This window comes from Eretmochelys imbricata, chromosome 7, assembly GCF_965152235.1.
Source record: "Eretmochelys imbricata isolate rEreImb1 chromosome 7, rEreImb1.hap1, whole genome shotgun sequence".
Lineage (NCBI taxonomy): Eukaryota > Metazoa > Chordata > Testudines > Cheloniidae > Eretmochelys > Eretmochelys imbricata.
Window position 1 is genome coordinate 83,039,701 of NC_135578.1, and position 11,573 is coordinate 83,051,273.

The 11,573-nt window shown below is 46.2% G+C and overlaps 1 protein-coding gene across 2 annotated transcripts in view; it reads left to right on the plus strand.

The window, feature by feature from the left end:
• The window catches only part of LOC144268099 (prosaposin-like), a 46,309-nt gene extending 39,869 nt beyond the window's left edge, over positions 1–6,440 (plus strand). For both annotated transcript variants that reach the window (XM_077822692.1, XM_077822693.1), the window contains exons 12-14: positions 983–1,063; positions 1,648–1,755; positions 3,538–6,440. In XM_077822692.1, coding sequence (XP_077678818.1) covers positions 983–1,063; positions 1,648–1,755; positions 3,538–3,573 — 225 coding nt within the window. In that variant the 3' untranslated portion in view covers positions 3,574–6,440. The remainder of the gene's footprint in view (positions 1–982; positions 1,064–1,647; positions 1,756–3,537) is intronic.
• The last annotated feature ends 5,133 nt before the right edge of the window (positions 6,441–11,573 follow it).

Consider the following 11,573-nt stretch of genomic DNA (forward strand, 5'->3'; position numbering starts at 1 on the left):
CCTGCTGGGATCTCTCTCCTCTTACTCAGCACCAAATAATATAGACTTTCTTTTTGTTCAAAATAAACTGCGTGGGTACAGAGCAAGTTGATCTCTGGCAGATCAGATGACAGCACCTGTCCCTAGATATGTGGCAGCCTGCCTCCCAATCAGAATCTGAGCACAATACAAAATGGACAAATGTATAAAGCCACCTAGTCCAGCATCACTGCAGAACTGTTCTAGAGATAGATGCCTCATGTGGTAACTCGGGTGTACCTCGTCATGCCCAGGAAATGCATCCTATACTGTCCTTTATTGTCATTGCACCGTATCTGAGCTGTTCAGTCATTGCAATAACAGTCAGAGGGACGTGTGGAGGAGGGTAAAAGGAGTTGGCACCAATCCTGAACTGTCAGTCTAAAAATCCAGCTTTATGTAGCAATATGAGTTTGTGGATCCTTTTGCTGTCTGGGTAAAAGCTGTCATGGCTGCCGTCTTGGTGCCGCACTTTTACATCTTGGGGGGAAAAGGTCATAACAGAACTACAGACTAGCTGCCGAAGAGCATTTGGTTGTCTCAGTACTTTGGCACTGGGCTGCTGAAAATAACTGACACATTTATAGCATGTGAGTGCAGGGCAGGGCCACCTTCTGGCCAGCTCCTGCACAGGAGTGCAAGTTTTGTGTTTCAACATAGGGTCATAAGAGCTCCCTCTCTTCCTCCCTTTCTCCTACCTGCCTCACTGCATACAGAGTGTGGGGTGAGGAAGGAAGGAAAGCAATAGCCTGTACAATCTTCCTGATCTGTAGTGATGCACTGCACACTTCTAAAGGGCTGAACGACTCTCCCTAAGCACTTCCTCCCCAATCGCAATGGAAACGTGTTCATCTATAAATCACAAGACAATCTGGGGTTCCTCTGTTTGAATCAGGGTACTTTGTCTTCATCTCGTCATGGTCTAGCAGAGCATTCAGTCTCATGCCATCTCTTCTTGTTACAGTGTGATGAGATTGTGCTGCAGTATGAACCAGAAGCCCTACGACTCCTGGTACAGATAATGGATCCTTCTTTTGTGTGCACTGTAAGTAGTTCCGCTAGCATATGCTATGGGGGAAGTATACTATAAGTTTAGCTGTCCAATTGCATGGACTCATGAAAGGGCAGCTGTTCATAGACTATTGTTTTTTTGCCAGGAAAGAAGAAATAGATTTACAGTATTTACCTTTTGCAAAGATTAAACATGCAAATCGTTATTCTCCTCCCTGCCCTGAGAGTCAATTGCAGGAAACGTAACGGCCATGTAATGCAGTGTGAAGTGCATGTCCCTGCTGCAAATGCAATCTTCAATATTAGATCAACAAATCTGCAGCCAGCATAGAAGCTGAAATTATCTAAAGTCTGAAATTTGGTGTCCTCTCAAGGGGCTTCTCACAAGTCTGTTCATTCAGCTACAGACCCAACTGGCTATAGCAGTCTAGCGCTATGGTGTTGGAAACTCCTGGCACTGCATCTGCTTTGTCTACACACTCGAACCCCCACTGGAAATAGTCATTACTGTGCAGGCGGCATTGAATCATGGCAGGGAAGAAGTGAGATCACTGATGCCCATGGTAAACAGGAAGACATAACTGCACCTTTCATTCTCTCTCTCCTTTCACTGCACAGAAAATAGGAGCTTGTGTATCATCCAAAGAGGATCTCATGGGTGAAGATCCATGTGTGTGGGGCCCAAGCTACTGGTGTAAGAACATGGAGACTGCAACTAAATGCAATGTAAGTCACCAGAGGTTCCCCCAGAGGGGAGAGTCTGAGATGCCGTTAAATTAATGGGCAACAAACTAAAGTACCAGTATTTTAAAAATATTGAACCTGATTCTCCTTTCACGTACACTGGCCTAAATGAGGAGTAACTCCATTGAATTAAATGGGTTATCATCATTGTAATGTTGGTGTAAATGAGAGGAGAATCAGGCCACATTTGTGAGAGAGAGCTACAAATGCCTGGTCTCTGGTTGTCGGGAAAGGGAGGTTTACCTGGTGGGAATAGACTAGAGGCTTGTCAGCTCTTGCTTACCGCTCAGGCCCTTTCAGTAATGTGCCACTACTGGAACACTTACTATTATGCTGGCCAAAGGATTAGTGACCATCCTGTGCTGGCAGTGGGATTGACCTAATGGGACTCTTCTGCTTCGAAAACCTGAGGCTTCACTGTCAATAATTCACTGGTGCAATTTTGAACAGTTGACTCAGAGCTGAGAGGCTCAGAAGGTGTAACCAGCTCACTTGAATGCTTTTTAACCCCTTGGGAATCTGAGATTATTTCGGAGAAATCCACAAATGCTAATACAGAGGAGTTAGGTTAAAGTTTTGACTATGGCACTAAAAATACATCCTAAAGGAATGAGATCATCTGGGAAGAAGGTTGGTCACATCCATAGATGAAATAGAAGGAGCTAGCTTAGCCCACATCTGGCTTGGCCATTTCCTCTGGAACTTGCACTCTTACCTGTCCAAAGTTACCATAGTACAAAGCATCTTCATGACCTGTGACAATTGTCTGGCTCTGCCCAGGAAAAAGCAAGGCTGGAGGTTTTATGGAGAACAAATATTTGCCCTGCCCCAACCAGGGTCAGGAGTACTGGGTGAGATAACATGGCAAGTTAATGCTGCAGATCCATGAGCCTCTCTTCTTCACTAGCTAGGTAGAAAATCTTTCAGTTGCTGAATACTTGTATGATCAAGTCTCTTTACTCTTTTCCCATGCTCCATCCTCATATTGGATGACTGTTTCAGTCACAGAATGGTTGCTGGTGCATATACAGATGCGTATACAGGCTGCTAATTTCAACACAGCTTCCTGTAGAAAACTCCACTGACTCACTAATACCAGCACAAAGGGTTAGCACAGCAACATAAGCACTTAGTGGCTGTTACCCAATAGTACAGAGGGGTGAGTTGCGTAAAGCAGAAGTTCAGCTTGGGAATAAACAATATCCAATTTTAGCTCGGTTAACATTTAACTGTGTTCGTATGGGAGAGGCCTTAATTTCCCACTCCCTGATCCCTTCGTCAGTAGTTCAGACTCCCTATTTAAGGTATAAATGGAGCCTTAGCTTGTTTGGCTATCTGTCCTTCCAGTTGATGGAGCCAGTTGATGAGCTGAAGGGATTGTTGTTAACTGATAAGAGATGCTCAGGTACCATGGTGACAAGAGCAGTGCAAGAACCAGAGCAGGTCAATGAGCTGTGAGTTGTTTCCTGTGGTGGGATGCACTCCTCCTTAGCCCGTGGCAATGGAGCGGTCAGAATCATACATCAAACCAGGGCTTTCCTGTATTTATGGCTTCCTTTGCCCCAGTCTTTCCTGGTGAAGCATCTCATACAGTGCTAATTAGGACCACTAAAGAAAACCAGGAGAGTTTGATTTAATATCAGTTTGCTCTGAAATCCTGAATGGTGCTGGTGCTCCAAGCTATTCATGCAAATTGACACTGGCTATGTTATTAATATGTCAATGCAGGCCTCTCTTTCACACCTCTCTTCCTCTTTCTCCTAGGCCGTTGAGCACTGCAAACGTCATATATGGTACTAGAAGAAACCTTTCCAGCTGAAAATATTTGCCATGGTTTTGATTAAACATCCTGAGATTTGTTTGGGTGGGGATGGGGGAGATGTCCAGGTCTGTTCAAGAACTGTCTCTCTCCTCTCCCTTCTGAAGGTCCTGTGCCTTCACGTTTGTTCACAGTGCTGCTGCCATTTAAGGAACTCCTCTGCAATGGTGACTCAACAAAAGCCTTAAAACTGTACCGTTCTTTGTGCATTTGGAGCAGAGGGGTTGTTGGGTGAGGAGTGGTGTAGCGTGGGGTTTGTTCCATTGTGAATTAACAGCCTTGTGTCTACTTGTAAAATAAATAAACCAGAATAGGCTGACTAAATTGAAATTCCATGGTTGGTTGGTTTTGACTTTACTGCAGTGTTCTTGAGCACTCTGCCCTTACTTGGGATAAGACAATAAAGGCTCAGATTCTTAAAGCCGTCTGAGAGATTTAGGGATTGCAAGTGAATGTGACCTGGGCCTCTCAATCCTTTGGGTTTATTTAAACATCCCATCCTAAATTTTACTGACTTGAAAGTGAAGAGTAAAACTACCTTTTTTTGAAATGTTTCTTGTATAATCCAAAGAAGGAAGGTTTGGGGTTTGACTCCACTTACAACTGGAAGTAAGTTTTTTAAGAGCCAGATCCCCATCTGGTGTAAATCAGTATCGCTCAACTGAAGTTAGTGGAGTGATGTTGATTTATACCAGCTGAGGATCTGGTCCTAAGTGCCTCATCATTGTAGCAAAGAAAAGAGCAATCTAAAAGCACAGCTTGTGTGGCAAGAGCTGCGGGAGCTGTCTCAATGTGGACATGTTTGTGTTTTGTTGGGGATGCTTTTGGGTAGACATCTTAGGAAACTAACTTGATTAAATTTAACTGTAATTCTTACCTTTCCATTACTTTCTCCAGTAGTACAGCCTCAATACTGGGGGGTTTTTAAGTTGAATGAGATACAAAACCATGACGTATAGCTTTTCTGTTGGAATTAGTACAGGATCTGAAAATACTTCATGTTCAAAAGCATAGAAAGATACAAAGCAGCTGCAGTTTTTCACTCCATGTGATGAAAGTTTGTGTAGTGGCTATCAAAGCATCTGCCTTATATGAGGTTTTTCCCTGTGCATCAGTGAGGAGAACATCCAGCTCTCCTTAGCTGTAGCATCTTTCCCTTAGCCTTACTGGCTGCATGACATTTATCCTGATAGCGCAGCCCCATGTCTATTAAACTAGATCCAAGCCCCAATCCTAGTGAGTTTTTAAAAGGTTCCTCCTTGTCAGGAATGATTGGCATAAAAAACTTGGGCAAGGATGCTCCTTAAAGTAATTCAGATTCTATTATGCAAGCTCAGTATAAATACCTATGTAGAGCTTATTTGTGAGAGGAGCCATTTTAATTCAGCAGGCAGAACTCTTGATCATCCCTTCTGCCCTGCTATAGATGTGAGGGGGAAACGGGCAGCTGCTTTCAATAGAACATGGTCTTAATGGTGCACAAAATCTTCTGTAATTAAAAATAAAGACTTCCTGTAAACCTGACATCTTTGTGCTCTTTCCCTTTGTACACAATAGTTCTTGAAGCCTCTCACTGGCTTTCATGTGTGGGTGATCCATCCATTATACACTTTCTGCTGCAAGTCCTCATTATTGCCTGAATTTAGATAAACTCTGAAGAGCTGAACATGTTATACAGGTGGCTTGAACATGAAGGGTGTGTTTTCTACTGCTTGGCAGCAAATCTGCATGAACATAGAGTAGCACTGACCCCACGGTGTTGCTCAGAAAAGGGTAGACTGTTGAATACATACAATTGGCCAGCAATTCAGTAAAGAAACTTTTCTAACTTATTTAGAGATCAAAACTAACTTTAACTGGCCCACTCAGCTATGGTACCAGTATGTTCAAGTCTGGCATTATGTTTCTCAACTTTCTAGAAAAACTGGTTTCATACCGAAAGCTAACTTGAATAGAAGTGATGGCGTCTTGGCAATTAGGAAACAAAAACTTATAACTAATTGCTATCAATCTTTGCAGACAACTTTCTTAACCAAGGCATGTCCATACATGGCATGCTGGGAAAATGTCCTGGATAGACAAATTATCCCAGAGGAATGGGGTTTGATCTGGAAAAGAGGACCAGCAACTGTTTCACTGGTGTCTCATAGCAGTCAGATTAAACATACAGTATATAAAGAGATACTGAATGGGAATAAATGTTGGAGAAACTGTGGTGAAAGAAGAAAAGGAGGACTTGTGGCACCTTAGAGACTAACACATTTATTGGAGCGTAAGCTTTCGTGAGCTACAGCTCACTTCATCGGATGAAAGAGGAGATTTTGTGCATATATGGTAGACATGTCCAGTCATTAGAAAGCATTGGGATGCAATTTGTAACCAAATACCATAAATTGTTGGATAGTTATTACAAAATGACCCTTTGGTAATCCTCCTAGGGGTTCCTTGAGGAAACTGTCACACAAAGTGAAATAAAGAATTAGTTCCTCACCTGATAGTATTCTTGGTTATTGGTACCCTCTTGCTGGAAAAAGGAAAAATAATCCAGCTGTAGAGGAATGTTTAAAAATATTGGAGGTTATTGCTATGGAAAAATTAATAGCAAAATGGACAAAGGACAAACAAATACATAGATACTTGGTTACCTTTTAGTCAATACTCAAAATACATTCACCTGGTCATTTTTTTTTTTTTGAATATTAACATTTGATTGACATGTCTGGTCTGTTAAATGTGTAATCTGAGATTTCACTCAATTTAATAAGATCACTAGAAGTGACACGCAACAGGTGTTGTGATGATGCTTACTCTGTTAAATGGTTACACCCTGTTACATAGAGAGATCTAATGATTATATTCCTGTATAATGGCTCTTTAAACAGAAGCCAAGTGTTGTAATGACTCTTGTTTCAGTTTTGATATTTACATGGCAAGGATTTGTAACCCTGTTAATACTTCATATATAAATAAATAAACAAACCAAAGAGTAGACCTAGCCTGTTTGGGTGGAATTGCACTGTTCAGCTCTAATAAGGAAGCTTGGGATTGCCCTGAAGAAATCCAAATAGTCTGGGTTTTCCCATTGCACTGCCTGTATGCTTGAACCATATTTGCTTGGAACTTCTAGTCATACCTGTCTAGGCTCTGGTGCAGGGGTCGGCACCCTTTCAGAAGTGGTGTGCCGAGTCTTCATTTATTGGCTTTAATTTAAGGCTTTGCGTGCCAGTAATACATTTTAACCTTTTTAGAAGGTCTCTCTCTATAAGTCTATATATTATATAACTAAACTATTGTCGTATGTAAAGTAAACAAGGTTTTCAAAATGTTTAAGAAGCTTCATTTAAAATTAAATTAAAATGCTGATCTTATGCCACCAGCCCGCTCAGCCCGCTGCTGGCCTGGGGTTCTGTTCACCGGCAGCGGGCTGAGCGGGGCCGGCAGCTGGGACCCCAGACCAACAGCGGGCTGAGCGGCTCAGCCTGCTGCCACTCAACCCGCTGCCAGTCTGGGGTTCTGTCCTCCAGCTCCTGCCAGCCAGGGTCCTGGCTGCCGGCCCTGCTCAGCCGGCTGCCGGTCTGGAATCCCAACCCTGCCCACATAGAGTGGGTACCTACCTTCTCCCTGGCTCTAGCCATTCTCTTCCTCTCTCGCTGCACTGAGATGAGGGCGGGAGTGTGCTGAGCACAGGGCTGGGGGTAAAGGAGCAGGCTGGGGGTTGGGGTGTAGGGTCTGGCCAGGAGCTAGAATGAGGGAGGGGGCTTAGGGTTGGGGCAGGAGGTTTGGGTGTGGAGCATTTTCCTGGGCAGCTCCCATTTGGTGCGAGGGGTGCAGGAGCTCCCGTTTGGTGCTCAGGCTGGGAGTGGGGATGTGGGGGGTGCAAGAGTCAGGGCATAGGGTGTGCAGGGGCTGGGATGTGAGGGAGGGTGCAGGGGTGAGGGCAGAGAGCTGGGTGTGTGTGAGGAGGAGTCAGGGAAGAGGGCTGGGGGTGTGGGTTGGGGTTGTAGGGGTGCTCCTAGCTCTGAGAGGCTCACAGCAGGGGGCTGGAGGGGATGTGCCCTGATTCCGCCCCCCTCCCCAAGGTCCCCAGAGCAGAGAGAGGTGCTGCGGTTCTGCTTTTCCCTCTCCCACCCCCATAGCAAGGGCTGTCAGCTGATCGGCTGCAGGGAGGGGCAGGAACCCAGCATGCTGGGGGAAGAGGTGGAGGGAGGGTGAATCTTGTCTACCCTGCAAGGAGTGGGCGGGGGGCGGAAAAGAGCAGTCCGGGCTGGGCAGGAATTTTAATGGCATGCTGCTGTCTGCCCGGGTCCGGCAGGCAGCAGCGTGCCATTAAAAATTGGCTCGTGTGCCGTGTTTGGCACAGGTGCCATAGATTGCCAACGCCTGCTCTAGTAGACTCTCCCTCACCCTGGCCTCCTATGGCAGGCAGAGATGAGGTTGGCAGATGAAATTCAGTGTTGATAAATGCAAAGTAATGCACATTGGAAAACATAATCCCCACTATACATACCAAACAATGGGATCTAAATTAGCTGTTACCACTGAAGAAAAAAGATCTTGGCGTCATCGTGAAAAGTTCTCTGAACAGTCAACAATCAGCCAGGGGGTGTTGTGAAGGCCATACTGGTTTCAAAAAAGAATTAAATACATTCATGGAGGACAGGTCCACCAATGGCTATTAGCCAAGATGGTCAAAGATGCAACCTCATTCTCTGGGGGTGGGGTGTGTGTCCCTAAACTGCTGACTGCCAGAAGCTGGGAGTGGATGACAGGGGATGGATGACTTGATAATTGTCCTGTTCTGCTCATTCCCTATGAGGCATCTAGCATTGGCCACTGTTAGAAGACAGAATATTGGGCTAGATGGACCACTGATCTGCCCCAGTATGACTATTCTGGTGAGGAGCATCTTGCCAATGTCCCTAATGCTAGTGTTCCAGGCCCTGACACAGCAAGACCTAGATATAGGTTTGCAACTTGAAAAAATCATTTTTCTTTTGTTTTGTTCCATTTCAAGGAGCTTCTGTGGGCCTGTCAGTGGTAGGGAAGGGGCTGTCACGCCTGCCTCATTACAGTGAAAACCTGCTGTTGGCCATTTTCTCTTGCAGCCTTTATTCTGCTGAAGCAGGTTATTCCCACTGAGTGGTAGACTCGCTCCCACATGAGGTCTGAGGTGCTGGGGTCCCAAGAGGTTTATATTCTGGGATGTTTTTTGGTGGAGAACTGGGGTTTTGGATTCATTTAAACTTTTTACAAAAATATCTGCTTCCCGCAGAACAATTCAATTTTTTGGTCAAAATATTTTGGCCAAAACCATGGCTGCTGCAGTTCCTTGAGAAGTATCGTTCAGTTGTCTTGTAGCCTCATTTTCCTCTATGGGGGGGGGCCCTGGATGGACTAATGCACCGGGGCGAGGGTCTCTCCTGATGAACTGCATCCCCTCACAAACAGAGGAAATCATGTTTGGTCATAGGGGATGTAGTCCAACAAGGGAGTCCTGCCTCCAGAAGAGACTAGGAGCACGGGGCACCACACCAGCCTTTCCAAATCAAATGTGGTTGCTTTTCAGCCTTAATATTTTTGAATTTTTGCTGAAAATTGACCTTGTCTGGGGGAGAGGGCCACCCCATTTTTTTGACACGTTCTATTTAAAATATGAATGACTTCAGCATCTTGGAGTTTGTAAAGGGCTTGGCTGTGGTTCACACACCCACCCCCATGGCCGAATCCTTCACCTTGGCACCCACGCCAGAAGTGTTGCTTAAACTGGCTAATAACAGGACATACCATATGCACCAATCACACATGTCACAAAGAAGACTCATCCATGTGCTTAGATTTAACCATAACAGTGGCTATGCCTCCCAGAGCTCACCTTAAACCTCTCCTATCTGGCTTTAGATAGGACTGACCACTCAAATCATGCTCTAGGACACAATTTTATTCCAGTACTTAACACAGTATTTTCAGCTTCCCACGTCTCACATTCAGCCCTCTGAACTTCTTTTCCTCTCTGACGTCCCGTGCCATCTCTTTTACTCTCTGATGCCCTGCTCTGTTTTACCCATGAGGTGTCTGCAGTGTTCACACCCAGCCTGCTGGAGAACATAACCTCATGTTTCAATATTACAGTGTCCATTTTTAAAAGGTCTCAAAGAACAATAAATGTGTCTCAGCCAGCCAGTGAACACTGAGGCTGGAGGCATGTGCATGCAGGAGGTTGCCAGTGCACCCCTGGATGGGTGAATCACATTTGAGGATGGGAGCCCTGGGGCCTTTAAATCATCCCTAGAGCTACCAGCTGCAGAGGCAGCTGGGAGCCCTGGGGCTCAGGGGCGATTTATAGGGCTCTGGCCGCTGCTACTGCAATGGAGCTCCAGGCCCTTTAAATCACCGCTGGAGCCCTGCTGCCGATACCCCGGGGCTCTGGCTGCTGTGGGGAGCCCCAGGGGTTTGGAGGGGTGCTCTAAGGGGCACGGGGCTCCCTGCAGCGGCTGGAGCCCCTGACCCTTTAAATCAGCGCTGGAGCCCTGCTGCCGCTACCCCAGGGCTCCAGCAGTAAGGCTCGGGGGGACGCTTTAAAGGGCCCGGAGGCTCCCTGCAGTGGCCGGAGCCCTGCCCCGCTACCTCGGGGCTCGGGGGGCCTGGGTCGCTCATCTTAGATGCAGTGTTTGTAAGCCAGTGAGATTGTTGCTCTCTTGCCCAAGTCATTTGATACAGATGTTACATGACTTACCCAATGTTCTTCAAAAGAAACCAAGCAGCACCTTCTAAACGGGGAGGGATAGCTCAGTGGTTTGAGCATTGGCCTGCTAAACCCAGGATTGTGCGTTCAATCCCTTAGGGATCTGAGGCAAAAATTGGGGATTGGTCCTGCTTTGAGCAGTGGGTTGGACTAGATGACCTCCTGAGGTCCCTTCCAACCCTGATATTCTATGAAAGACAAGGTCCACGCAGGACACAAAAAGCACAGTAGATGCGTGTTCTCCTGAGGGAAAACGCAGTCTCTGAGTGGTCAAAAGGATGGCTGGAAAATAGGACAATACCCTGGGGGGGGGGTGTCTAGGAGGAAGGCCTCTCGGCATGAACATAGAAGAGGCCCCACTGTGAGGCAAGGAGGAACCTATGAGGCCAGACAGACAGTGCTAGTGACAGCTCCTTAGCCTATGTGGACAGGAAAGCAAGGCTGATGGAGCGTCACTTAGCCCTGCGATGAAGCAGCTAATTGTCCCCAGGCTTGCAAACTCCCCTGGCCTTTTCTAAGGGTTTTGCTGTGTTCCTGTCCTCATGTCTCTTTCGTTCTTTATGCAGAGAAACAGAAAGAAAAAGCGCATGCTGCAGCCATGCTACCCAGGGTGAAAGATAGTGAACTCAGCCTCAATCTCTTTAGGGCTAACAACTCATCGCCTGCTTCCTGGGAGGAGGTGCTGTATTAGCAGAGAGGTTGGGGAAGAGGAGCGCCATATGACAATGCAGAATCCGTGTAACAGAGAGAGGGTGGGCAGCTGTGACCAATCCATGCCAATGGTCAGTCATATCAAATAGCCATTTTGTAAGGGACCCTACATCCTGAGGGGAGGTTTCAAGTTTCCTGCCTTCTTGTAACGAATGAATGTGACATTTGCTTTGTGCCAGGGATACCACACCCGTGGCGCTCAGATACTACAGTGAGGTGCACCTAAGGTGGATTCAGAACTTATCTGTGAGCTGATGCACTTTAACTCAAAAGTCAGGACCTTCAAGATCAGCCATTTCCAGTTGCTGCTGCCCAGCTGTAGATATGGGGGCCTGGAAGTAGAGAAGGAGATGCAGTTGCTTTCTACAGTGTTTTGATTTTGCACTAAAACTTCTCTAACAATAAAAACTTCCTGCAAGTGGGACAAGCTTTTTGTTCCCCTCCCCCCCAAGGCACACGCAGTAGCAGTTGAAGTTCTTTCTGGCTTGCATCTACTGTGATCACCATATTCTTCTGCTAGATGTCCCC